This window comes from Pongo abelii, chromosome 5 (genome assembly GCF_028885655.2).
Source record: "Pongo abelii isolate AG06213 chromosome 5, NHGRI_mPonAbe1-v2.0_pri, whole genome shotgun sequence".
Taxonomy (NCBI): domain Eukaryota; kingdom Metazoa; phylum Chordata; class Mammalia; order Primates; family Hominidae; genus Pongo; species Pongo abelii.
In genome coordinates this window covers 6,487,761-6,515,305 of record NC_071990.2, presented here as the reverse complement: position 1 = coordinate 6,515,305, position 27,545 = coordinate 6,487,761, and the positions used below count along the sequence as shown (strand labels likewise).

Genomic DNA, 27,545 nt, shown 5'->3' with positions numbered 1-27,545 from the left:
TACCTCACTTCATGTAATCTGGGCACACAGCCATGTCCACTCATTTTCATATTATCTCTGCAAGGGCAGAGTTGAGCAATTGCCAGAGACCATATGGTCTGCAAAACCTAAAATGTTTACTATCCTTCCCTTTCCAGAAAAAAGTTTGCCAACACGTGGCCCAAAGGGCTTGTTAAAATACAGATCACTAAGCCGCAACCCCAGAGCTTCTGATTCAGTAAGTCTGGGTAGGGACCAAAAATTTGCCATTTCTAATAATTTCTTAGATGATGCTGATGTTGCTGGTCTGAGGACCACACTTTGAGAACCACTGCCTTATAATAATGGCTGGTTATGCCCAAAGATGATCCTTTGATTTCTGTAATTTTGTTACGCCCTTTAAATCTTTCTCCTGTCTTAGTGGAGGGCTGAAATGAGTTTACTTCTTCTGTAGCAGAGCTTTCTTTATGTTTACGGAAGATGTACAGCAGAGGGGTTTGGAGCCGGATAGAAACCCAGTTCCACCCCCGGCTGGCTTTGTGACCTTGGGTAAGTTAGACTCAATTTCCTCCTCTGTTAAGATGAGGGTGTATACAGGAAAAAACAGTTTTTTTCCTCCCATATTCTCAACACAGAGCACTTCTGGTCACCACCTGGCTTGGCTCTCACTCCTAGAGATTCTAATATCATTGGTCTGGGGTATGGCCTGGATGTTGGGAGCTTCAGAATTATAAAGGGAGATAATAATGCAGCACTGTCCAATAAAAATATTAAAGAGAGTCACACATATAATTTGTGTTTTCTAGGAGCCACATTTTAAAAGGTGAAATTAATTTAAATATAGTATTAATATCTTATCATTGATAAATGATTAAAATAATATATTAATGATAAATTCTACTTAACTCAGTATATTCCAAATATTAACATTTCAACATATAACCAGTGGAACAATGATAGAGATATTTTACATTCTTTTTCTCAGACTAAAGCTTTGAAACTGAGTCTGTACTTTACACTTACAGCACATCTCTATTCAGACTGGCTACATTTCAGGGCTCAGTTGCGACCTGTGGCTTGTGGTCATTGTTTCAGAAAGCACAGGAGTAGTTAATGTGCGACCAAGATGGAGAGCCACTGGGGTAAGGGTGCGCTTGGTGTTTGCAGACCAGACCAAAGCTCCTGGACTACACAGGGGTTCTATTGGCATTGTTGTTCTTGAGGATTGAGGGAGTTGGCTGCAGCTTCCCTCCTTTGGGCTAGGAATTAGGTGTGGTCATTAAGGACATTCAGTGAAGCTCAATTTAGTCTTAAAAGTGGATGTGTAGCTTATGGAACCTGTTTGAAAGCATGGTGATCAACTAAAGCAAATAAATCTAAATGACTCGATGCTATCAGAGGAGACAGAAGGACCAAGGCAGCTCTAACAGAACAGAAAGTAAAACAGTGGCCAATTTTGTCTCCTTCTCAGTGAGCCCACAGCCTGAGTAAATGGGGCTGTGGGTATCCCAGGCAAGAGGATGGCTGTTAGATCATCCCTTGATATTCTATGCAACTCTTTGATTCAGAAATTTCTATTCAAGTCCAAATATCACTGGATATTACATAGGCTGTAATTCTCTTTGAAAACTCTTAGATTTATTCCTAGGGGAAGAGAATTTATTCTCTCTATTCTTTCCTATAATGATAAACTAACACTTAAAAGAGTAACCTTGCAAATTTATCATAAAAGCAAGAGAGATTTCCAAAAAAGACAAAAATAAAGATCTGCAGAGATAAGCACTCTTAGCACTAAAGTGTGTACTCTTTCAGAGTTTTTTTGGTGTGTACACTTACGCACATTTTATACAATAGGATTCAACAGTGACTACACTTTTATAGCATGCTTCTTTGTCACAGAATATTCTTACAAGTATATTTTCATGTAATTTAGTAATCCACGGCATCATTTTAAAATCACAGCATATTGTACCTTTGTTTGGCTGAATAATGACCTACTTAGTCAATGCCCTATCATTGGCCATATATGCTATTTCCTCCACATTGTCAATCACAGTGTAAGTAATCATATTGAAAGAGCATCAGCTGGTCTTTGAATCCAATGTGATGCTTGTCGTAAAGCTAGCTGAGGACAAGGCAGAGGGAAAGGAGGCAACATTTCAGTCTCACTAAGCCTGACCCATTTTGTGTTTTATTTGGCTTGGAGAAAAGCCAGCGAGATGCAGTTTGCAGAGGAATGCATAGTAATGCCATGGCAATGATACCAAACAGCTCAACTGCCAGTGACACCACAATGTGCCGCCCACAGTGGACATTAAGTTTTCTCACCGCTCTGCTAAGAAGGACCTGCAAGCCCCAGAGCAAGCCTTTTTATGTGTAACATGTCAACAGCAGCTTGCGCTTGGATTTGGATTGACTTTAGTTCTCCCTGGTGCCATTTTTTCCCTTTCTGGTCTTACTATTAACCATTTCTTTGGAATAGAATCATTCCTGCAGTAGGTTTGTGGGTGGGTTGAAAAAATTTAATAATCCAAAAAGCCTCTGACTTTAAGATTTTAGTTTCTCTGACTTACGTAGTTTACACAATTATTTGTTCATGCAGCATTTGTATATCACTTTTCTGATCATTTTACACTATATGATATTTTACACTATATGAAGTTTTCTAGCAATTTCCCCAATGCCAGCTTCTCAGCTTGCTTATGCAGTCATCACTACCATTGCAATAAAGCAGATAAATAGCTGCAGAGCTGTCCAACATTCAAATAAGGCAAACGTCAGCCTTTTGAGCTGCTAAACTGAATTGAATACCTCAAACTGATTTAGGGAACCATCTCTCTTCTGTTTTATCAATCCTATTAAAACCTTACACAGGCAAAAATAGCAAGGTTTTCTTATACTTGGAGGACCAGGAAAATGTACTCTCTGCTAGGGTTTGATGCATGTTTTGTCTTTATGCCATGCATAAGCAGCCTTAAGTAGTCATTTTTAAGGTGAACTAGTAAAACTGTGTTCAATCCATCATATGTTCACATGCAAATGCAATAAAACAAGTATCAATTGTGTCTTTACTTTGTGCCAGGTCTCTTTGCCATGTCAGCAGAGACAGATAGGAGCAAGAAATATGCCTTCCTTCAAGGAGTTTAAAGTTTAATTGGGAGGGACACACACACTAACCGTAAAATTCAATTCCATCTGAGATAGGAACTACAGCAGAAGTAGGAACACGATGCTCCCAGAGCACGCAGAGGGAGCAGTTCATCTGTTGGGGCTGGAGGAAGCTTCAGAGAGAGAGAGAGAGACAGACAGACAGAGAGAGAGACAGACACAGAGACAGAGAGAGAAACAGACACAGAGACAGAGAGAGAAAGGGATACTTGAGCTAGGTCTGGATGAAAAGCAAATGGCAAGTGGGCCACACATGCTAAGGGGACCATTCAAACAATGTTGCAGGTGTTAAAATGCAGGCTCTGAAGAGAAAGTGGCAAAGGATTCCTTAAGGTTGATGCCTAAGGTATGTATGGGGGGTGGAGCAAGATGTGGCTGAAGAAGGGAGGAAAGGAGGGAGGGATGGGGGGAGAGAAGGGAGAGAGGGAAGAAGGGGAGGGAGGGAGGGAGGGAGGAAGGGGAGGAAGGGAAGGAGGGAGGAAGGACTGACTGTGAGTGAGGAGCTCCGGGTCGGCCCAGCTGAGGGCAGGTGGAAAAGGTTAAATAGGGACGGACTAATGATGAGTTCATCATTCTAAGGAAATGCACAAACATATTTGATTAATCAGAAATGTCTCCAGTAAGTTGAGAGAGGAAAACTGACTTATGAGTTTAAGGTGGGTTAGCTAAGAAAAAAAAAAGTCCCAATTTGAAACAAAGTCAGATCACTGGGCAGAAAGATTTCTGAAATGATAATTTTAAATAAACCCCTGGCCAAAAGCAAGACACACTCATTTGTTGTATTGCTTGTTCTTTTATTCATTCATTCATTAAAGCTAAAATTGGAGTCAGCCTGCCTGGGTTAAAGCCATGGCTCCTTCAAGCTCTGTGACTTGGTGCAAGTTCCTAAACCCCTCTGTGCTTCAGTTACACATTTATGAAGTTGGAATATTAATGTAGTATTAACTTGTAAGGTTGGTGTGGGAAGTAAATGACTTATTGGGTCTAAAGCTCTTATAACAGGGCCTGGTACGAATGCTCAATCGTGTTAGGCATTTTGCTCTGTGTGTGTCTGTATTCAGAGCTCTCTGTGTGTCAGCCACATTTGAAATACTGAGAATAAAAAGACAAAGGTGATATGACCCTACCCTCAAGCAGCTCGTAGTCCAATGTGGAAGATACACAGCAGTAAACCAGGACAGTCCAACGTGGCGAACGCTAGGCTACAGTGATGTGCCACACACTCGGGAGGGATGGCGAGGGTGGTGAGGGAGCCAGGCTGGTTCTGTCCTCTACAGATCCCAGCAAAGTTCCCCGACTTCCATCTGGCCAATCCTCTCTTAAGTTCCTTGTTTTCTTTTGTCTGCATCCCTCACTGTAGGAAGGAGACTCCAATTTCTTCTAGATCTTTCATTTAAAGGGAGTAATTGCATCATTTTACAAGGAATTTACTGTTTAAAATTCTAGCTCTCTTGAATGGGAAAATAGATAAAAGAGTATTTCTGAGATGTGGGGTGAGGGCTGTATTGGGGTTACGCCCTGCCTTGGCCATTGGGAGTAGGAAGGAGACCCTTGGAGGGGAGAGCAGCTGGGAGAGAACCACTCCTGGGGAAGGACAGTCAGAGAATAGAGCCAGGTTTTAACTACACCGTGGAAGCATCTCAGGGCCTTGGTGAAGCCGTGGGTAAAGACAAGGAGGAAAGGAGAGGTGGGGACAGGTGGGGGAAGGTGACCTGCCCTTTCTTCAAGGCTGTATGGCAGGGGGAAGAAGGTTGGTGCACTGCAGAAAAGGTAGCTAATATAATGGGGTTTCTGTTTCTCTACTTCGAGTGTAACTCCCCGATGCCCTGATAGTCAATGACCTACGTGGGAAAGGTGGTGACATATCATAAGCTTCATTTTTTTTTTTTTTGAAGTCCGTTACTGTATTAAGGACATCCTGCCACTAAGGAAGTTGTGGAGGGAAAACCTGGAAGCACTCTGAACCTCAATGGAGTTTTGGAAGCTCTTGGCTCTTTCTGCTGCCAGCCCTTTTTATAAGATGCTGCTACTCACAGTAACAATGCTCTGTTTTAAAGCATCTCGTACATGTCATTTCATTTTGATATTCACAACAGCCCTATAAGGTAGGCCTATGGAATGGGCCTTATTGTTATTTTTGTGTAACACATGCTGATAAGTGAGGATAAGCTCGTCCAAAGGTGGGAGCAGAGACAGAGCTCTGGTCTGGGTGTCCTGGCCTCAGACGCAAGTTTGCATTTATCTCTCTGCAGGCCCCTGCCAGCAGTGAGCAAGACAGATGGCTTACCTCCTTTCCTTCTTCCACAGAAAGAAAACTTGGGCAGAGCCACCTCACAGATGGGATAGGAGAAATTCAAAACAGATGAGCCTTGAGACATGAGAGCTAGGTCAAGAAATAGCTCTTTGATGTCCTCTCCTGGAGGAAAGAGAAGAACAGCTTTACTCTTACTGCGTGTTTCACTGTGTATCAAAGGCATTCACAGTATACAGCAGCATGAGCTAAAGAACCTTTTATTTCCATTAATCTGCTCTGTGTGGGGAACAGTTTTCTTCTTTCCTTGGTAAAACAGCATTTAGGCAATGCTACAGGGGATTATGATGGGACCCTGGGTATGAAAGGTGGCTGTTTCTCAAAATACCTGCTTGGAGCAAGGTAGTTAATCAGCTGAGCTCCCCACCCTGATGCTATGGCCTTTTAATGTGATGTCTGCAGGTCTGGCTTCTGGAATTTCTCAGCTGCATAGTATCATTTGTTCCCCATGATGGCGGTGGGGTGTGGTCACGCCTACATACACCTGCTGCTGTCGCCAGGGAGGTATTGCAGCACAGATGCACAGGAAGCTGCAGCGGGTTCCATGGTGGTGGCTTCCTATTCTCTCTTTTTCTCCATTCCTCCCTTTTATGTTCCACCCACTCTTCTATTTCTCTTTTCTCTCTTTTTCTCTCCCCATAACATTTCTCCAGCTGCTGCTAGAGTCCAGATACTGTGCAAGATTCTAGAAATACAAAGATGCGTGAGAGTTCTTGATTTCTGTGAATGTTCCCTCCATTTCTCTGGAATGATTCCACATGCTAAGTTTATCCAACCTCTCTACTTTGATTTTGATATAACTGCTTTGGAAAAGGAGATCGTCTAGTAGCTATAGCAAATATATTGACCAACTGTAATTGCATGATCATATGAAAATTAAACAATCAGACAGTGCTCTAGCTTACTGATTGGGGTAGGGGAGAAAATATTACATCTCCTCCTTGCCGATGTCAAGGTTTAAGAATTTGTATTAACTATTTGGGATACAAAATAACACAAATGACAAACCGTACTGCTGGTAGTAGATTTATTTGTTGCTGAGATAACTAAAAAAGTTAGGAGATCCTGAGTAGACATTAATACTTAATCTCAAAATATTTTCCTTTTTTTTTTTTGCTGGGTATACTGATTCCAGGTGCTTATATCATCCAAATGAGTGCCTAGAGTCTTTTTAATACAAAAGTACAGCTTTAAGTGAGAGTTCTACCCTACCTGGATATAACCCAGAGAGAGATTTGAAAATGAAGATATAAATAGAGTTAATGCCAGAGAGTGGTGAGGGAACAGTAGTTTAGCCAGTCATTACAGTTAACATAAGTCATTGGGTGTGTGGAGTTGGAAGAGGCTGTGCAATGTTTTATTTCATGCTAATCATTTTGTTTACTTACTCAGAATAATTCCAAATCTAATGTTGATATTTGATTTTAATTGCTTGGAACACTTTTCAACAGAAAAGCCAAAATCTTGTAATGGATCTGCGAAGAAGAAAACAATAGATTAGTTGTGAGTACATCATATATTTTTCAAACATATTCAAAATTTGCAACAATATTGTTTTCACATGAATTGCTACATTTATTCAAAAGCATATTGCCCAACACTTTTTAAAATAAGCCCATGATATTTTAATCAGCTCCCCCCAGTGTCTTCAAAGCCAACATCATGTTCACTCTGACAACAGGGGGCCTCCATCCATGGAATAAACAGTGTCTTGCTAGTTGGGTTATATCTTTACTTGTTAACGTTTTTATCATAGAAAATGTTTATCATTGCCTGAATTCTTTTAGTTCCTGAACGTTTGGCCTTAAAATTGCTCATGGATTGCATAGAGGATTTAATAAAGTATCTATTATTATTATCAAAACAGAGGGAGATACAAAAGTTAGGAGAGCCTGAGTAGACATTAATACTTAGGCTCAAAATATTTTCTAAAAAGATTTTCAAAGTTAAGACCTGCCTTTGTAATTCCATTTTATCCCATCCCATCCCATCCCATCCCATCCCATCCCATCCCATCCCATCCCATCCCACCTCATTCCATTTAATGTAATGCTTCCTCCTCCGAATATTCCACTATGTACAAGGTATTGTGTTAGATATGATAGGGGCTATAAAGATAATATTTTCTGCATACAACTTCTGCTCATTCACAAAGCTCCAATGGCTTATCTATGCCTCAGAATAAAGTCCAGAAATGAGCGACTGGCTCCAACTTCCATCCTCCACATCACAAGTCCATCCTCCATTCCTTGAGGCCAGAGTGACAACCTACACACCAGCACATTCCCACCATGTTTGATTTGCTTGTGTGCTTTCTTCCATTTGCAATGGTCTTAGTCTTTTTGGCCATTATCTAAATCCTCAGGTCTTGCTCATTCCCTCTTCTTTGTGAGGGCTTCCCTGCCCCCAAATATTCTCTTACTTCCTTGAACTCTTAAAACAGTGATGTCTGGCATTCTTGGTAAAGTGTACAAACATGTATCACTCTGCACTTTGCTACGTGGCTTATCCTGCAACACTGAATCTAAACATGAGATTTCTTAAAGGCCAGAGCTGGTTTCTTGTTTTGTTTTGTTTGTTTTGCTTTCCATTTCCTTTTCCTTTATGTTTCCCACTGGACTGGAGATAGGAGAGCTATTTTTAACAGAGGGTTTACCTTGTAGTAATAGCTGAGCCTTGTACTTTAGGAGTGTTTTCCATTTAATTTTCTAGGTTCCCCAGCACCTAGCAGAGAGCCTCACAGCCTCACAGTCTGACCCACAGTAAGCACTCCATAAATGTACACGTTGAGTGAATGGATGGGCCATATATTGGGGCTGTTTCTCAGCTCCAAATCCAGCCCTCTTTCCTCTGCTTTTTAACTGGGCTCTCAGTAATCATGTTTCTCCTTCACTGTCTGCCAGTCAAGGTAGCAGAGAGATGGAGGCTGGAGTTGAAGAAGGGACTTGCTCCTTCGTGAGTACTTACTGGGAGTGTCACTGGTGATGGCCCATCACGTTGGCAGTGGTAGTTGGTTCCAGTTTCCAGCTCTCTTTTGCACCTTCCCAGCTTCAGCTGAGACTCCGCTCTGTGGGGCCCTAAGCTACTGCAGTAACAGCACATCAGAAGCTGACACCCCTTCCTTAGCAGCCTGTGTCTCAGCTCCACAGGGTCCTTCTGTCAAGCATCCAGTTTCTAATCCCCACAACCTCTGCCTTTTGCTCTCCCAGCCCTCAGGGGTCCTTTCTTTGCTCTTTTGTTTCTCCAGCAACTGGTTCTCTAACCAATTTCCTATATCAATTCTCTCTGTTAAAATAACTGATATGGTCTTCGTTTTCCTGACAGCACCCAGACCTGCAGAATAAACAATAATCTGAAGAGATAGGTATGATTTACCTCATTTTACTGTTATGAAAATATAGACTTGGAGGTGTTGTATTAACTTATCCAGATCTCCACACTAGAAAGTGTCAGAGTCAAGATTCAAAGCCAGAGTTAAAAACACACAAACAAACAAATTGCTCCCTGGTATTGTGCAGTGAAACTCACAAAGTAGAACCTCAACTACATATGTTACTTATTTGATTTGTAAGATTGCCCAGAATATTTTGTGTGCAGGCATATGGCATCTGGTAGTTCTGTTTCATAACTGATTTCCATTTCAGCTTAGCTATGAGCTCACATTTGCCAATGATAGTGTTCCAGACAGTTTTATCATCCACATTGCTGACCTGGAAGATGCATCATTGTCTATGATATCTGCAATGGAAATGATCACTAGGCAATTTCAGCCTTGCAAATCTAACGTAAGTACACTTTTGTTTGATCAAAACCCCTTTGGTCCAGTCACTAATTTTCCTAAGGGTGGGAAAGAGCCCTTTTGTCTTATGCTCACTGGACTCCTTCCTAAGTATCTCTGTGCTGTCCCAGGGTTTCTTTCAGCCTGGAAAATAGGAGCAGGGGGTTGGAGACGATAGTTCCTGCTACATCCTTGGCACTCAGTATTGAAAAAGATAGAAGCCAATGAACAGATGCTTAGGAAGGTGCATCCTCAAAATTGTGGATAAATTTAAGTTGCTATCCAGGCAAAATAAAAGAGGCTAAGTATGTATTGTGTTGTTGATTAGCAGCCTTATAGAATTACACTGTATGTTTATCAATATTTTAAAGGTACAGATAGAAAGAATCAACTAAGGGCGGGAGAAGGAAATAAAGCATTTTCTTGGTACTAGAAACACATTGTTGTCAGGAAAATAATCTCAATAAAGAACAAAGTCACAAAGAAAGCTGTAGGCTGCATCTCTCTGAGGATATGTATATAAAAGCAGAAAGACAGATTGTTTAAAAAGCGCTTAAGGGTTTGGTGAGCTTTCCTAGCAGTTATTTCAAATTTATATGCAAGAGTGATATCTTTGAGTGTAAACATGCAGTTTGTGGTCCTCTTGGGGAAAGTGACATTGGTTCTTCCTCCTCCCCCAACCCCACCCTCTCAAACTCATATCCTTCTCTGTATTTATTTGCATTTCCACTCAGGCAGTTTGCATGTTTTATATTACATTATATTTGTTTGTATACCTCTGTCATTCCTCCACTAGATACTGCAAAGCTGACTTCCCAGTGCCAGGGCTATACATAATGTCTTAATATTATATGAAATCTCCAGTGATTGTTTGCTGGATGAATAGTAGTGGTTATTTGTAGTAAATTTGCAAGAACCTTAAAGCAGGGTTCCTCAATGTCATCACTATTGACATTTTGTTTTGGATATCCTTTGTGGTGGGTGCTGTTCTGCGCATCATAGGATGTCTAGCAGCATCCCTGGTCTCTACCCACCAGATGCCAGTAGCACCCCCATACCCTCTAGTTGTGAAACCAAAAATATCTCTAGACATTACCAAAGTATCCATGAGGGACAAACTCACCCCTGGTGGCGATCACTGCTTTAAATAATCACTTTATCAATTTCCAGGCTTTACCTATCCTGCAAATGCCTCAGAATCACCTACCAAAATAAAAGATGGTAGGTTGCATTTTAAAGTAGTTCTCCTTCTACAGTATGAACAGTGACGGACAGGCTGAGAGTGGAGAGACTTTCCCTCGGACCCTTGCCTCAGTAACTTTTAATACATGTAAGATGGATCATCTGACTGGACTTTCTGAAACAATAACATCGGAAAGTTAATCAGAGTTGGCGTTCTGGGAATTCAAGGGCAGAGATAAGTGCTTCCTCCGGATACTTCACTGTATTTCAGCAAATGAGCTGAGGAAAGAAGTCAAACAAAACTTCATCACGAAATAGAAGACTGTTGATTTTCAATATGTCTTCCTTGGCCTCTATGTAGCACTCCCTTGCTGTCTGTTCTGTTGACGTCTATGGCTTCCACCCAAGGGAGGACGGCATTATAGTGGGTGAATCCAGCACACCCCAAACTGCCCCTGCTCCCCTCTCCCCCGGGCACGTGGGCCCTTGAAGGCAGGCGTCTCCAAACCAGCAGCATGTGAACCCTGCCAGAGGTGAGGAAGAGCTCTAGGAGAGCAGCCAGCAGCATCTGTTTTGCATACTAAGGGCAGCAACAATCAACTCTCTTCTAGAAAGGTTTTCTTGGACATTCATGGAGTAAAATAGAGTTGGATAAACAAGCCAGGTTCAGAGTGAGCAGCGTTTGAAAAGATCTCAGCTCCAAAGGTATTTTTGTACCTTCCACCCTCCATTAGTGGCCTTGGGCAGCTGTCAAGGGGAGCACAACCTTGTCAGAATGGCTTCTATTAACAGCTAGCAGTGGGCTTTCCACTGGAATCAGTAGGAAGAAGACAAAATCCAATGACACAGACTCTGGAAGTGAAATTCCTCAGCAGAGGATGGTGGGGGCCCGGGTGCACTCCACTGGACCAATCCTTGATTTGACTTCAGGCAGCCGGAAAGCTTGGATTGTCCCTAAGTCCTGGAGGCCATGGATGTAGCTCCGCCCCCTGTGACCTCTGCATTGCTGGCTGGTTAGTTTGAGGCACAGAGGAGGGCCCGACTCTTATGCAGCTAGTCCCATTTTCCATATTCTAGCTGTACTTGAGGTTTTTCTTTAGCTTTATATTTTGAAATAATTATATTTTCACAGGAAGTTGCAAAAAGATACAGAGAGGTCTCATATGTCTTTCCCCATCATCCCCCATGGTAAGATCTTACATAGAGGACAATACCAAAACTGGGACATTGACATTGATACAATCCACAAAGTTTATTCAGATGTCACCAGTTTAACAATCATTCATGTGTGTGTGTGTGTACAAGCGCATGTGCCTGTTTTTTACATTTCTATTGCTTGGGTTTAAAATGGTTAGAAATTGGTCTTCCTCCTCTCAGGGGAGGGTAGAATTCTTACAGCAGAGTCACTGTGAAAAGGAGCTGACCCCCCTCCAATCTCACTTCCACCAGCCTTCCACATACTCATGGCCAAGTGCAACCCCAAGATTGTAATGTCCTTCCTGCCCTGTAAAGGTAGTCTTTCTTCCCCTCCCTTTCTCCTAGCTCTCCTCTTCTCTCTTCCTGTCTCATTCTTTCCCTCTCTCCCTCCCTGTCTCTCTCTCTCTCTTTCTCTTTTTCTTCTCATACCAGTACTTAGATCTGGCTACCATCCTGAGATTAAGAACACTGACTTTTCTTCAAACACATATTAACATTCATGGCTCATTCTCTGTGGCCCACATTACTCTAAGAGCTGCTATTGCTTCCTGCATATGCTGTTGGCAGAACACAGGCTGGCCCCAGGAGGATGTTAGGTATTACAAGCATGCTTCCAATAGAGGCACGACCTGGGGAGGAGAAAGGGCATAGAGGGCCCAGGAGACCTTACCAGCTACACAGAGCTTAGCTGCACTGGCAAGACTGCCTCTAGCAAACAGTTTATGGAGGGAAGGAAAAATTGGGTTAACAGAATGTGAATAAAGCTGGTCTGCTTCTGACTGCTCAATAAAATAATACTGGATGGTTGTTTAATAATGGGGGGTGTGTTAGGGTTCTCTAGAGAAACAGAACCACTTGGCACTGGAGACGGAGCGTCTGAATGTGGTTGAACTGCTAGTCCCGGGCCAAATGGTAGCAGATATTCCTCTGCATCTTTCAGAATTCTTTCCCAAATGTAACAAAATAACAAACAGACTTTGCTTTTGATTTCTTCTTTTAGGTTGGCTGATGGCCAATTCTGCCAGCTTGTGTTCTGTTTATCATACAGATCTAGTTGGGCATGGATCTAGAAGTCTGTCTTCTTTCATGGCTATACTTTTACTGGAGTGTCTTAATTTTCTTGGCCAATTCATAGGATGACATTCAAGGGTCACCGTAGACCTTTACAGGAGGATGATGCATAAGGCTTCAGTAAAATCGCATTGCTGGAAATTCATTACCAGCACAATGCAAAATTAACTTTCTTCTCTTCTGTCCTTAATGCCACTGTGTCCTCCTCCTCCTCCTCCCCTCATCCTCCCTCCCCACCTTTGTGGAAAAAGAAATAACTTACAATGTGGTAAATGTATTCTAGCTGTGTTTTTCTATTATATCCTGATCTCTTCTTTTTTCTACCGATTAAATCTTATTACTGTAGCACAGCAAGGCTCCCCAGTGGGTCATCACTTCAAATAATAGTAGTTCCACTCCCATTTGACTCTCTTTGGCCAGCATTTCCTCGGGAATTGACTCACACATTCAAGTCATACGTACGTATGAACTGGCTTCTTGTTTCTTCATCTCAGATATGTAAACGGTGTGTTCAAAATACTTAAACATGTTTCTTGCTATCAAATGCAACAAAAATAAAATGAACACCATCATAATGGAATATCGACTATTTGTGATATGAGATGGTAAAAACTGCAACATCCTGCTGGCTGCCTGGCAACCTTGGTGAATGTGTTTTTGAGTGAGAAGGTATGTTTGGGCTGCTAAACTCAAAATTCTGGATCCCTAGCTTGTCTGCTTTTAATTGCAAAAAAAAAATTGAATTCATAATAAGCCTTTTTATTGACAGAAAAGGAGTAGGAATCTCGCATGGCCCCTCTGGCCTCTAAGTTCCACTTTCTCAGAATAACCTAAGTTTGGCTTCCATCAGCATAGGAGGAGATGGCTTTTCTATCATGATATAAACATGAGAGACCAGAAGAGATGAGTGGCAATGAAGACACTCTTCTGCCCAAAATATCTTGCCAAATGTCTTGAGGAAAATAATGACCTAATTGAGGCAGTTTTGTCTGATCTTTGCATCTTAGGAGTAGATCAACAATGTGCTGGCCAGGCGTGGTGGCTCACGCCTGTAATCCCAGCACTTTGGGAGGCCAAGGCAGATGGATCACCTGAGGTAAGGGGTTCAAGACCAGCCTGGCCAACATGGTGAAACCCCATCTCTATTAAAAATACAAAAATTAGTCGGGTGTGGTGGCATGTGCCTGTAGTCCCAGCTATTCAGAAGGCTGAGGCAGGAGAATTGCTTGAACCTGGGAGGCGGAGGTTGCAGTGTGTCGAGATTGCGCCACTGCACTCCAACCTGAGCGACAGAGTGAGACACTGTCTCAAACAAACAAACAAAAACAAAACAAAACAAAAAAACCCAAATGCACTAAGTGCAAAATTTTATTGTGTGTTACCAAGAGGGTGCTGTGGTGCCACATAGCATAGGATCCTAACATGAAGGTGAGAGGAAACTGGAACCAGTCTTATGGGTGAGAGACAGTGCATCTTAGTGGCTGGAAGATGCAACAGGAAGAGCAACTTGGCTCATCATTCATTACCCTGTGATAGGTAGGGGATTAGGTCTTGGGGATAGAAAGACAAATCAGAAATGCTTCTGGTATCATCGTATGTATAATACTTCCATCATCTGATTATGATAACACACTACTGAATAATAAACTCAACAAAAGATGCATGTATACTTTATATATACTCTAAATCTCTCATTTATAGTCAACACATTATAGTCTTATTATCATCAACATTTTATAGTCTTCTGTAGACAAGGCATGTTTCCCATGGATTCACTTTATACTACCTCACCTGGCCCCTCTTCATTTTAAACACCATCTCAATAACAGTGTCACTCTTCTTTCTTACAATATGTTTCTTAACTGTGTAATATGCACTGGACACTGTGCTAGCCGTGGTGGAACTGAGGTGGAAAAGGAGCATTTTGACCAGGCCAGTTCACCTAAAGCCCTACTATTGGTTAAGTAGCGACCAGATTACTAGAGCTTCCTCAATTCTAGAAGCATCAGGGGAACTTGCCTCTTTGGCTTGGTGTTGGTAATTGTTCAACTTTCTGTTACTAATTTGGAGTCAGTCCATGTGGGATAGAAAAGTGGATAAATGCTAGTCTGTTCTCTTTTTACAATGGAAGATTGGACTTTAGCACATGCTTCTCCACTGCCAATGTGGGTTTCACCAGCAGGCAGACTCCTTCTAAGGGAAAGCCTGGCTTAGGGACAGCGGGAACCATGACATTGGTGACACCCACACAACCAGGATATACCTGTTGTATTTCATGTCTGCAGTTCTTACACATTTGTCTGTCTCTTGACAGGGGACAGAAACAGGGACAGATGCACAGGGTGGTTTACTTGACTGTACAGCTGCAAAGATGATCTCTGGGACTTTTCTTGACATGCCGCAAATGCTGAAAAGGAATTCCCTTCTGCTTCTAGAAGTCATGAACTAGATATGATTTAAAAGAAAAAGCTAAGGTGTTTGTTGTCCTTGGCATCTGATGTTGTGGAATATGATGGATGGGTGAGCAGGAACTGACAAACTGGCTGGGAGGTAACAGTTGAGGCCAGCCTGGTCTTTGCTCATTGATGGTGCTGGATTTGAACCAAATGTACCAGGAGGTCCTCAAATGTAATCTGAATTGTTGATTCTCTCATTAGTCTTGAGAGTGGCCAGGGCATGGGGTGTTAGTTAACATCCCTGTTTGCTAAGGAAGAGACTGAGATTTCAGGCAGGGAAGTGACTTCCTCACATCTCCAGACTCAGCCTCCAGGGCCCTGAGCACTGCACCCTGGTTGATGTGTGGGTCTCACCCTGGAGTAGGTGAGCGAGGCAGACAAAAGACAGAAGCGGAGCTTTAGATGGAGGCGAAACGAGTCCACATATGTTTGCCGGGACCTGGTCCTCCTAGGATTCAAATTGCTTACAGAGAGGGACAAGACCCAACAAGCTTCCCAATTTTGATAAAATTATTCACTGAGATTGTGCAGGTCACTGTCACTCTGCGAAGGTGCTGCTTTTCTCAACCCAAAGGAAACTGGGATAGAGGAAAATGCACTGGAAGTGTTTTATTAGGAATTAAGAAAACTAATGCATATAAAGCATCTTGGCCAGTTCTAGGCACATAATAGATAGTTAATAATTGGGCAAAAGGAGGATGGAGTCTATTAGAAAGAAGATATTACAATATTGACTATTCTCATTACAGTTGCAGGAAATGAAACCAACTTCTTTTTAACATTTTTCTTTTTAATGTAAGAATACCCTAGGTTTAAAATAATTTAGTTAAGTTCATACATCTTTTTTGTATTATTATTATTATTTTTTGAGATAGGGTCTGGTTCTGCTGCCCAGGCTGGTATCAAACTCCTGGATTCAAGCGATCCTCCTACCTCAGCCTCCCAAACTGCTAGGACTACAGATGTGGTCCACTGTGCCTGTGCCCAGCATTTTTTTTTTTTTTTTTGAGACAGCATCTCACTGTCACCCAGGCTGGAGTGCAATGGCACAATCTTGGCTCACTGCAACCTCCACCTCCCAGGCTCAAGGGATTCTCAGGCCTCAGCCTCTCCAGTAGCTGGCATTACAGGTGTGTGCCACCACCATGGGCTAATTTTTGTATTTTCAGTAGAGATGGGGTTTCACCATGTTGGCCAGGCTGGTCTTGAACTCCTGACCTCAAGTGATCCACCCGTTTCGGCCTCCCAAAGTGCTGGGATTACAAGCGTGAGCCACCGCACCCGGCCTTCAGCCAAACTTTAAGTTAAATAGATATTTCTGAGATGAAACCTAGATGTCAGTTGGGGCCTCCCAGCCCTTGAGATTAAACAGGATTGGTGGAACATAACCTCATGGTTGGGATGCTCTTTGCTGATGGTTCTTAATGTGGCTGCACATTGAAATCAATAGGAAAGTGCTGTGAAAATACCCATGCCTGAGTTCCACCCCAGACAGTCTGATTTCATAAGTCTGGGTGCTGCCTGGTTTTCAAATGCTCCCCAGGTGATTCTATTGCCCTGCCTAGTTTGAAACCCACTGTTAAAAGCCACACCAAGTTTTTTTTGCTCATTTCCTGGTATATGATCTTAAACGTGAGACCTTACGTCTACCGTGTATCACTCAGGCTTAAAGTTTAACCCCTTCATAGATGTCCTAAGAAATCTCCTTACAAACCATTTCACAAGGTGTACAGAATTTATGAAGCGTCAAGAGGCAGCCGCCTCCGCTTAGCCCTTTATGACCCGGTGAGATGCTCCCTCTTTTTTCATGTTTCTGGCTCCTGTCTCTACAGGACACCATGTTTCCCCCTGGCTTAGTCCTGAGGAGTTGGAACGTTGGCAGTTACCCAAGTGACTCTCAAGAATTCTTTCAAGAAAGGCACGGCCCTACTTAGGTAGGATTCCTGCAACAGCCCCTAAAAGCATTTTTTTTCTGTTTGATTTCCTGAGCATTGACTCTCTGCCAAACACGATCTTAGGCATGAAAAGATTTGAGATGAGAGTTCAGGGACAAAGAGAACAAAGCTGAAGAGATGAGCAAGGAGAGCTAGCGGAGGATGGGGAGCATGAGACAGGACACGCCTGCAAAAAGCTCCCAATGTGGAGAGGAACGTGGAAGAACAGCAGAGCTTGGCAGATGTGAGTGGGCGGCGTGGGGCTGGGAGAGCCAAGACCAGAGAGCCCGGTATGCGCAGGAGTCCTGGGCTGCCTGCAGGCTCGCGGGAGCTCTGTGCTCGGGCGGAGAGCAACGATTTGAAGGTGGGAATGCAAGCATGCACTCAAATTAAAAAAAAAAAAAAAAAGAGACGTGATTATAAATAAAAGACATTTGGCGTCAATGAAGGAACTACTTAAGAGACAAGCAGCATCTTTTGTAGCCGAATAAGCTTTACCTCCCTTTGCGGTCTGTGTTTGTAACGCAGTCAAGGTTCACACTCAGCAATTTTGGGTGTGGTTCTTCCGTGGCTGTGACTTGGGCGGATTGTGTTGCGTTGTGTGTGTTTCGTGCCTCTCCATAAGCCACCATGACTGTTGGAAATGGAAAGTCAACTCATCCATTTTCTTTGTTTCCTAAACACTGATTTTCTTCTGGAAAGGCTGCCTGTGTTCCTGAACACGGGCACCAATACAGGCTATAAAGAACAACTTATTCTTCTAGGGGATAGAAGTAGAAGGTTCTAAGGAATAAACTGTATGAAAAATATCTCCATAAGAATTTGAGAATAAGCTAAAAACGTCCCTTCCCTATTTCTGAATTCCCCATTCTAGCAACACCTTGCTTCGCTCTTTGCACTGCACCGTGGGAGCTAGTTAAGTGTTCGAGGAGTGACTGAAGGCAGGCGGATAAACCATCAGGCAGGGAAAGCAAGGGGTCCTATTGAGAGGTGACAGCATGCTAGAAGCCCTCGCTCGCTCTCGGCCTCCTCGGCCTTAGCGCCCACTCTGGCCGCGCTTGAGGAGCCCTTCAGCCCACGGGTGCACTGTGGGAGCCTCTTTCTGGGCTGGCCAAGGCCGGAGCAGGCTCCCTCAGCTTGCCGGGAGGTATGAAAGCAGAAGCGCAGGCGGGAACCCGGGCTACGCGCGGCGCTTGTGGGCCTGAGCGAGTTCCGGATGGGCGTGGGCTCGGCGGGCCCCGCACTCGGAGCGGCCGGCCAGCAAGCCACGGGCAGTGAGGGGCTTAGCACCTGGGCCAGCAGCTGCTGTGCTCGATTTCTCGCTGGGCCTTGGCTGCCTCCCCGCGGGGCAGGGCTCGACACCTGCAGCTCACCATGTCTGAAGTCTCCTCCCGCTCCCCACTCCCCCGCCGTGGGCTCATGCGCGGGCCGAGCCTCCCCGACGAGCAGCGCCCCTTGCTCCATAGCGTCCGGTCCCCTAGACTACCCAAGGGCTGAGAAGTGCGGGCGCAAGGCACGGGACTAGCAAGCAGCTCCACCTGCGGCCCTGGTGTGGGATCCACTGGGTGAAGCCAGCTGGGCTCCTGAGTCTGGTGGGGACTTGGAGAATCTTTATGTCTAGCTAAGGGATTGTAAACACACCAATTAGCACCCTGTGTCTAGCTCAGGGTTTGTGAATGCACCAATCCGCACTCTGTATGTAGTTAAGCTGGTGGGGACTTGGAGAATCTTTATGTCTAGCTAAGGGATTGTAAATACACCAATCAGCACTCTGTATATAGCTCAAGGTTTGTAAACACACCAATCAGCACTCTGTGTCTAGCTCAGGGTTTGTAAACACACCAATCAACACTCTGTATCTAGCTAATCTAGTGGGGAACTGGAGAACTTTTGTATCTAGCTCAGGGATTGTAAATGCACCAATCAGCACCCTGTCAAAACAGACCAATCAGCTCTCTGTAAGACAGACCAATTGGCTCTATGTAAAATGGACCAATCAGCAGGAAGGGGGGGGGGGGCAGATAAGAGAAAAAAAGCAGGCTGCCGGAGCCACTAGTGGTAACTCACTCATTCGTTTGTATTGTGTGGGAACCTTGTTCTTTTACTTTTTGCAGTGAATGTTTCTGTTGCTCACGCTTTGGGTCCACATTGCTTTTACGAGTTATAACACTCACTGTGAAGGTTTGCAGCTTCTTTTGCGAAGCTAGTGAGATAATGAACCCACCGGGAGAGAGAAATGAAAAACTCCAAATATACCACCTTAAGAGCTGTAGTGTTCACCGCCAGGATCTGCAGTTTTATGCCTGCAGTGAGTGAGACCACCAACCCACCAGAAAGAAGCTCTGAACACATCTGAACGTCAGAAGAAACAAATTCTGGACACGCTGCCTTTAAGAACTTCATTGTGGGGGGTCCACGGCTTCATTCTTGAAGTCGGTGAGACCAAGAACCCACAAATTGCGGACACATTTATCAGTCTAGGAGCTGAGCTGGCTTTTGGAAACAATCAGCTTGCTTTTGGATCCCTTCAAATCTTGCTAACACATTGGCTTTTTAATAAATCCTTCAATTTGCCCTCCTAATACAAGAGACTGTACAGATTATTTTCATTTTCATAGTGCTGAGTACTCAGAGTTAAGGAGGTAAATAGCCTTTCAATTAGATTGGGACACGTGCTGGAAATTAAGAGCAGCTAGCAGGACACAGCAGCGCTTTGATTTTTCTTATTTTTGATAGGTGCAGAAACAATGGAAGGAGAGATGCTAGTTTGACAAAAGAGACAAAAGGCCTGCTATTTTATCAGTCCGATTGTTAAAGCTTTTTGAGCCCCTACTGTTTGATAGGCACTGTGCTAGATCTGGGATACAAAGGTGATTTAGTCAGGCATAGCCTCTGACTTTCAGGAGAAAGAGGGGACAAACAGACGACCGGCACGCAGCGTAGCCACAAGGTGCGGTGAGAGAACGGGGAGGCACCAGTGTGGGTGACAGGAACTGCCACACGGTGGACAGGTGCCAGCGCTTTGCCTTGGAAGCTGTGGAGGCACTTTTGTGACCATTCATCTTAAGTATATTCCTATATATTTCCAAATATTTGCAGTAATTACAGATGAGTGTAATAACAGTGGTCACTTTTATAGCTCTTTCCACAGCAGGTTCTTTTCTAAACCCTACGTGTGTATTAGCTGAAATCCTCACAAAAGCCTTAAGAGAGATGCTATCATCCGTGTTTTAGAATTGAGGAAACTGAGGCAGAGAGGGTTTATGGAAAGTGTGCAGGTTGAAAACCTTGTACTGGGCTGAAGTAGGATCATATGTATGTAGACTCTGTTCTACCAACTCAGGCACAGAGAACAATATATACAAAAAAATCAAGTCCCAAAGACTGTGTATTCTGGGAACTTCACGTTTGTCAAAAAAAGCTTTTCATAAAATCAAGTCAGTTGTGCTTTTGTGACCTTCATCTTGAATCATATAAATGCAAACAGTCCAGCTTCTTTCTTTGAAAAGCTGGAGGTCGGAGGTGGCTGGTGTTTGCTCAGACACGGACAGACCTTAAAAGTCTAGAATCACCCCTGGAAGGAGAGTGGATAAACGAGATAATTTTCTTTTCCTCTATTGCTTAAAGTGGTATCAGAAAGGTAGATTTCTGTCTTCTTCCTATATATTTTCAAAGAAAGGAGGCTTCCTTGGCAAAATACAAATTTCTGTGGCTGCTGGGGTCAGAAAGAGTTTCCACCGTCATCACAGGCCTTCATCTTGCAGGTAAGCTCAGACATGCTCACCTTCTTACTGACTTTGCTGAACATCGCTCATGTTGTGGAATAGAATTTCTACACCATCTGTGCTCATAGTGTGACATCAAAACTAGTATGTCTTTTGCCGCCCTTAAATACACACATGCGAATGCACACACACACACACACACACACACACACCCCACAAAAAAAACCCCAGCCCTTCCTCGCTTTGGCCTTCTAGCTTGACCGTTTTAGGGCAGCCTGTCTTATGTTTCTAGGGACAGAAGCTTCCATGTAACTCAGGCAGTAAATCAGGGCATCAGCTAGCACTCACCTTGCCCCCGCAAGCTTCCGTTTCCTCACTTGTAAAAGGAGGAACTGAGCACTATTTTAAGCTTCATGCTTCCTTCCTGTACCAGGCTTCTCAGATGCCCCAGAGGCCAGGGCAGTGGAGCCCAGACTCTGGGGGCTCGGGGCCTGCACTCTGGGTCATAAAGGCAGAGGGAGATGCACAGCCTCAGGCTCAGGAGCTTCAGGCCATTTTTTTAAAATAAAATATTTTTATCTTGAAATAATGATAGACATAGGAAGGTAGACAAAGAGTACAGAGGTGTCCTGTGTACTTTCACCCACTTCCCTTCATGGTAACATCTTAGATAACCGAGTATCAAAACCTAGTAATTGACACTGGTGTACTCTACAGACTGTACTCAGGTTTTAGCAGTTTTCACACGCACGCACGTGTTCACTCTTGTAGTTCTGTGCAGTTTTACTGCATGTAAGCACCACCATACAGATCCTGGCTGGGCATGGTGGCTCATGTGTGTAATTCCAACATTTTGGGAGGCCTAGGCAGGAGGATCGCTGGAGCCCAGGAGTTCAAGACCAGCCTGAGCAACATAGAGAGACGCTGTTTCTACAAAAATAGAGGACAGCACCCTTCCTTGCCAGTGCAAACGTTTCTTGCAATGTTCAGGGCCCTGTAGCCAATCTTGGCCATACACAGAGACCTACAGAACAAGCACGAATTTTTTTTTTTTAATTAACTTTTAATGGACACAATAATTATCCATATTTATGGGTTTGCTTCCTAAATGCTTTCTAGTATGAGAGCAACTTAGCTTATTTTTCTCCCTGGCCTTCCTACCTGTGCTAATGAATTGTCTGTGGCTGCCTCCAATCCCCCAGCAGACCAACAGGAGGAAAAAATCAATTTGCACTTTTCCTAGGAAGCAATCCCGTTGGCAGAGCGGACTCATAAACACCCTCCTTTTCTGTGTTAGCATGTTGCTGAGAGGCCAGCGTGACACCGCTTCTGAATGTGGCCACCTGGATTTAAGGTGGAGGAGTGCCTCAACTGAGAGGCCCTTGAAGGAAGAGAAAGTATGTAAGGAAGTGCATAGAGAATAAGAGATCCAGTATCTCCAGGGTGTGGAATTCCAGGCTTCCTCCCTAAAGATACTGTGAAGCTTTCCCAAGAAAGCAGAGTGGATACCCAGTGGGAGTTCCCACCCGGATGTCTTGAACTGGAACCAGGGAAGTCAAATTCTTCATTTCCAAAGCCAATTCGCCATTTCTTTCTGCATCTGTTATGTCAATGAGATGAAGCCAGGGTGGGTCTGCTGGATGCCCCGACTCTGCAATAGAGTTCTCCTGGACAGGAAGGAGGGAGGTGTTTCTATGGGAAATCTGAACTTGCTTGTACTTTCTCTTCATGTCACACAGACCATCCGGGAATAGGATCCTGGGGCCATGAATAATAAAAGATTACAAGCTCTTACAGGTGGATGCTGGAGGGGAAAAGCAGAGCTGCCGTTGGTTTGGTCCCTCTGCCAGCAAAATAAATTCCTAACCAAGGAAAGGACTCATTTCTCTGCCTCCAGAATCAACACACCCTAGCATTCCCTTCCTGATTAGGGGAATAAAAAATACTTTTGCTAAAGATATAAAAAGAATTATATTGAAAGATGGCAAGCTGCCATGAAAAATAAGACAGGAAATTGGATTTCAGATGAATAAAGGAGAAGAGTTCACCGGTTGAACAATCACAGCCGTCCTTCCCCCGCAGACCTGCACACAAGTTAAACACCATGTGTGAGTTTCTTCTGCTTCACAGCAAAGTTTAAAGAAGGCCTGGCTCAACGCTATGCCCTTCTCTGTAACACCATTGCTGTAACCGTGTGGATATTGTTCAGCCTTTTTTTGCCATCTGTTCATGTGTCTTCAGAACATAACATTTAAAAACTGTTAGTGTGCACGGAAACATTACTAGACAAAACTGATACAACTAGAGCAATTAGTCTAAATACTTTTGCCCAGGCTTAAGCTGCTGAAAACTGGAGAAAGAAAAAAAGTACTGGGCTGGTAAACATTTTCTGACACAGGAGACATAAATAACGGATATTCGCAACAGTTTGTAATTGCAAAAAAGTGGAAACAACCTAAATTTTTATCAACAGGAGGAGGGACACAATTGTAGTCGATACATATAATGATGTACTCTACCTCCATGAAAATGAATTAACTAACGCGATGCATGCTAGCTATCTCTTGAAATAATGCAATAAATTAGTCCTCAAATAAATTGCTAATTCAACTTTCATTAGTTCCAGTATTTGTAGATTAGGTTTTTCTGTGTAGACAAAGTCATATTATATGCACATAATCACATTTTTGTTTCCTCCTTTCAAATCCTTAAACATTTTCTTTTTCTTGTCTTACTACACTGGTGGTGAGGTCCTTCAGTACAATGTTGAATACAAGTGGCAGTGATGGGCATATTTGTCTCACTTGACTTTAAAGGGAATGTTTCCAATGTTTCACCATTAAATGTATTGTTCACTGTAGATCTATATTTTAGGTGTATTTCTTTAAAGAGCAGACAGCTAAATTTTAAAATGCAATTTGTCATTTTTTTGTTTTGTAAGATCAGGCTAATATAGTCCATTTATATCTATTAGGGCTTCTGATTTATTTATTTTTATTTTTATTTTTATTTTTTGAGATGGAGGCTTATTCTGTCAGCTGGAGTGCAGTGGCACTATCTCAGCTTACCGCAACCTTTGCCTCCCGGGTTCAAGTGATTCTCCTGCCTCAACCTCCTGAGTAGCTGGGATTACAGGCAGCCGCCACTACGCCCAGCTAATTTTTGTATTTTTTGTAGAGACGGGGTTTCGCCATGTTGGCCAGGCTGATCTTGAACAACTGACCTCAGGTGATCTACCTGCCTCAGCCTCCCAAAGTGCTGGGATTACAGGCGTGAGCCACCGTGCCCAGCCAAGCTTCTGATATTTTAATAATTATTTTATCCTATTTTGGGTTTTCTTTCTTTATGCGTTTCCTCCCTTCTTTCCAGCATTCTTTTGGATTAATTGGACTATTTTTTTAATTTTGTTTTTATTGTTTTGTTTATAGTTTGGAAATCATATATTTCTAGTCTTGTAGTACTTTGAAATTTTAACACGAATATCTTAATAAATCTTAAAACTAAACTTCTCTTTTTCCTACCTATTTTTAAAACCTTGGTATATAAGCATGTATATATTTATTTGTTTTTATTGTGGCAAAAAACACATGACATTGAATTTCCCATTTTAATGATTTTCAAGCGTACAGTTTGGAAGTCTTCAGTATATTCACATTGTTGGGCCACAGATTTCTAGAACCTTTTCGTCTTACATAAATAAACATTGTCTTTACTGTCTTCCCTGAAAAAGACCAGGTCAAGGACATGAGAATGCTTTATGTTCACTCACCAGCTCCTCCTCCGTGTGCTATTGTTATCTGCCGTTTTGCACTAGGCAGCCTCCAATATGGCCCCAGGGATCCCCTCCTAGTGTTCACGTCCCGTGCAATCCCCTCCTCTGGAGTAGCCCAGTGACTTGCTTCTAAGAGGTAGTGAGAGGTGACAGCATGCTGGCAGCCCTCACAGCCCTCGCTCGCTCTCGGCGCCTCCTCGGCCTTGGCACCCACTCTGTCCGCGCTTGAGGAGCCCTTCAGCTCCCCGCTGCACTGTGGGAGCCCCTTTCTGGGCTGGCCAAAGCCGGAGCCGGCTCCCTCAGCTTGCAGGGAGGTGTGGAGGGAGAGGCGCTGGCGGGAACCGGGGCTGCACGCGGCGCTTGCGGGCCAGCGCGAGTTCCGGGTGGGCGTGGGCTCAGCGGGCCCTACGCTCGGAGCTGCAGATCCGCCCCACAAGCCCCAGGCAGTGAGGGGCTTAGCACCTGGGCCAGCAGCTGCTGTGCTTAATTTCTGGCGGGGCCTTAGCTTCCTCCCCGCGGGGCAGGACTCGGGACCTGCAGCCCGCCATGCCTGAGCCTCCCCCCGCTCCGTGGGCTCCTGTGCGGTTCGAGCCTCCCTGACGAGCGCGGTGCCCTGCTCCACGGCGCCCAGTCCCATCGACCACCCAAGGGCTGAGGAGTGCAGGCACACGGTGCACGGGACTGGCAGGCAGCTCCACCTGCCGCCCAGGTGCGGGATCCACTGGGTGAAGCCAGCTGGGCTCCTGAGTCTGTTGGCGACTTGGAGAAACTTTATGTCTAGCTAAGGGATTGTAAATACACCAATCAGCACCCTGTGTCTAGCTCAGGGTTTGCGAATGCACCAATCGACACTCTGTATCTAGCTACTCTGGTGGGGACTTGGAGAACCTTTGTGTCCACACTCTGTGTCTAGCTAATCTAGTGGGGAGGTGGAGAACTTTTGCGTCTAGCTCAGGGATTGTAAACGCACCAATCAGCGCCCTGTCAAAATGGACCACTTGGCCTTCTCTGTAAAATGGACCAATCAGCAGGATGTGGGTGGAGCCAGATAAGAATAAAAGCAAGGCTGCCTGAGCCAGCAGTGGCAACTAGCTTGGGTCCTATTCTGCACTGTGGAAGCTTCGTTCTTTTGCTCTTTGCAGTAAATTTTGTTGCTGCTCACCCTTTGGGTCCACACCTCCTTTATAAGCTGTAACATTCACTGTGAAGGTCTTCAGCTTCACTTCTGAAGCCAGCGAGACCATGAACCACCGGGAGGAATGAACAGCTCCAGACGCGCCACCTTAAGAGCTCACCGGGAAGGTCACTGGGAAGGTCCACAGCTTAACTCCTAAGCTAGCGAGATCACTAACCCCACCAGAAGGAAGAAACGCTGAACACATCCAAGCATCAGAAGGAATAAGCTGTGGACATGCTGCGTTTAAGAACTGTAACACTCACCGCGAGGGTCTGCGGTTTCATTCTTCAAGTCAGTGAGACCAAGAACCCACGAATTCCAGACACAATAGAACATGGCAAAAGCATTGGGATGTTGCTTCTGAGATTAGGCTGCACTGTCATGAGACTGACAGCTATCTGTCATGCCTTTTCACTCTGTGGGAAGCACGTTGCCATGTTGTGGGTAGCCTGGTGGGGAGACCCCCCATGGTAAGGCACTGATATCTCTGGCTAATAGCCATTGAAGACTTGAATTCCACTAACAGCCCTGTGAGTGGGCATGGAAGCGGATCATTGGAGGTCTGTTCATTGCTATGTACTCACATGAGTTTGGAAGCAGCTGCTACCCCAGCCGAGCCTAGAATTGACTACAGTCCCCCTTCATCACCCTTTGCCAGAGACCCCCAACTAAGCCACACGCAAATTCCTGCCCCAGAGGAAAAAAACTGTGAGGTGAGGTGATAATGCTTATTGTTTTAAACTGCCAAATTTTAGGGTATTTGTTATGCAGAAATAGAAATCTAATACATTCTTGTTCCAAATTCATCATTATCATCATTACATTCATTGATAAAATTGCCTCTTCTTTGCTTGTCATTCCATTTTATATCTCAAAACTGACTTCTGGGATCATTTCCTTCTCAAGTACCCTTTAAAGTTCTTTTAGTGAGAGTCTTTTGGTGGCAAACACTAGATTTTTTTTCTCCAAAAAGTCTTTAACTTACTCTTACTATTGAATGACTTTGAACTATACTGTATATAGAATTCTAGCTATACTGTATATAGAATTCTAGGTTCTAGGTTGATTGTTATTTTCTCTTTTCTATGAGAGTATTGCTGGAGCCTGCTGTCAGTCTATAACTTTTAGGCAATGTCTCTTGCAACTTTTACCATTTTTTTTTCCTTTGGTGATTTGTGGTTTTATCCTGGTTGGTCTAATTGTGAAATTCCTTTTACGAATCTCTGTGGGAAACTGTGGGAAGCGCGTTGCTATGTTGTGGGTAGCCTGGTGGAGAGACCCCCAATGTAAGGCACTGATGTCTCTGGCTAATAAACATTGAAGAGTTATTGCATTTATTGAAGCTGAAATGCATGTCTTTTGCAGTTCTGGAAAATTTTCAGCATTTTTCTTCAGAAACTGCCTTTTCCCCTATTCTATTTTCTTCTGTAGCTGTAGCTCCATATTTTTCGTTTCTTTATTTCTCTGTGGTAGATTTTGAGTCATAGCTCTAGACCTTTCATCCAGTCCATCAGTTCTCCCTTCAGCTATTTTAAAAGCAATGTTTTAACATAACCATTATTTTTTCATTTCAACAATTAAATGTTGCATTTTAAAGGGTCTTATTTTATTCTTTTTCAAACCTCCCTGATTATTTTGATATTATTTTTTTCTCATGTTTTGAGTTTTTTTTAAATTAAAGAAGCTATGCATTTTATTTATATTTCTAAAATCTAGTATCTTTGGGAGTAGAATTCTACAGTTTGGGTAGAATTCTGCTGACTTTTCCTCATGGTGGTTTATTTCCTTGTCTTTT

At 43.6% G+C, this 27,545-nt stretch overlaps 1 protein-coding gene across 1 annotated transcript in view; it reads right to left on the bottom strand.

Moving 5' to 3' along the window:
• Positions 1-27,545, bottom strand: part of LY86 (lymphocyte antigen 86) — a 65,129-nt gene that overhangs the window by 23,803 nt on the left and 13,781 nt on the right. The window contains exons 2-3 of the mRNA XM_024248554.3: positions 6,847-6,933; positions 5,435-5,563 (exon numbers count right to left, since the gene is read on the bottom strand). Coding sequence (XP_024104322.1) covers positions 5,435-5,563; positions 6,847-6,933 — 216 coding nt within the window. The remainder of the gene's footprint in view (positions 1-5,434; positions 5,564-6,846; positions 6,934-27,545) is intronic.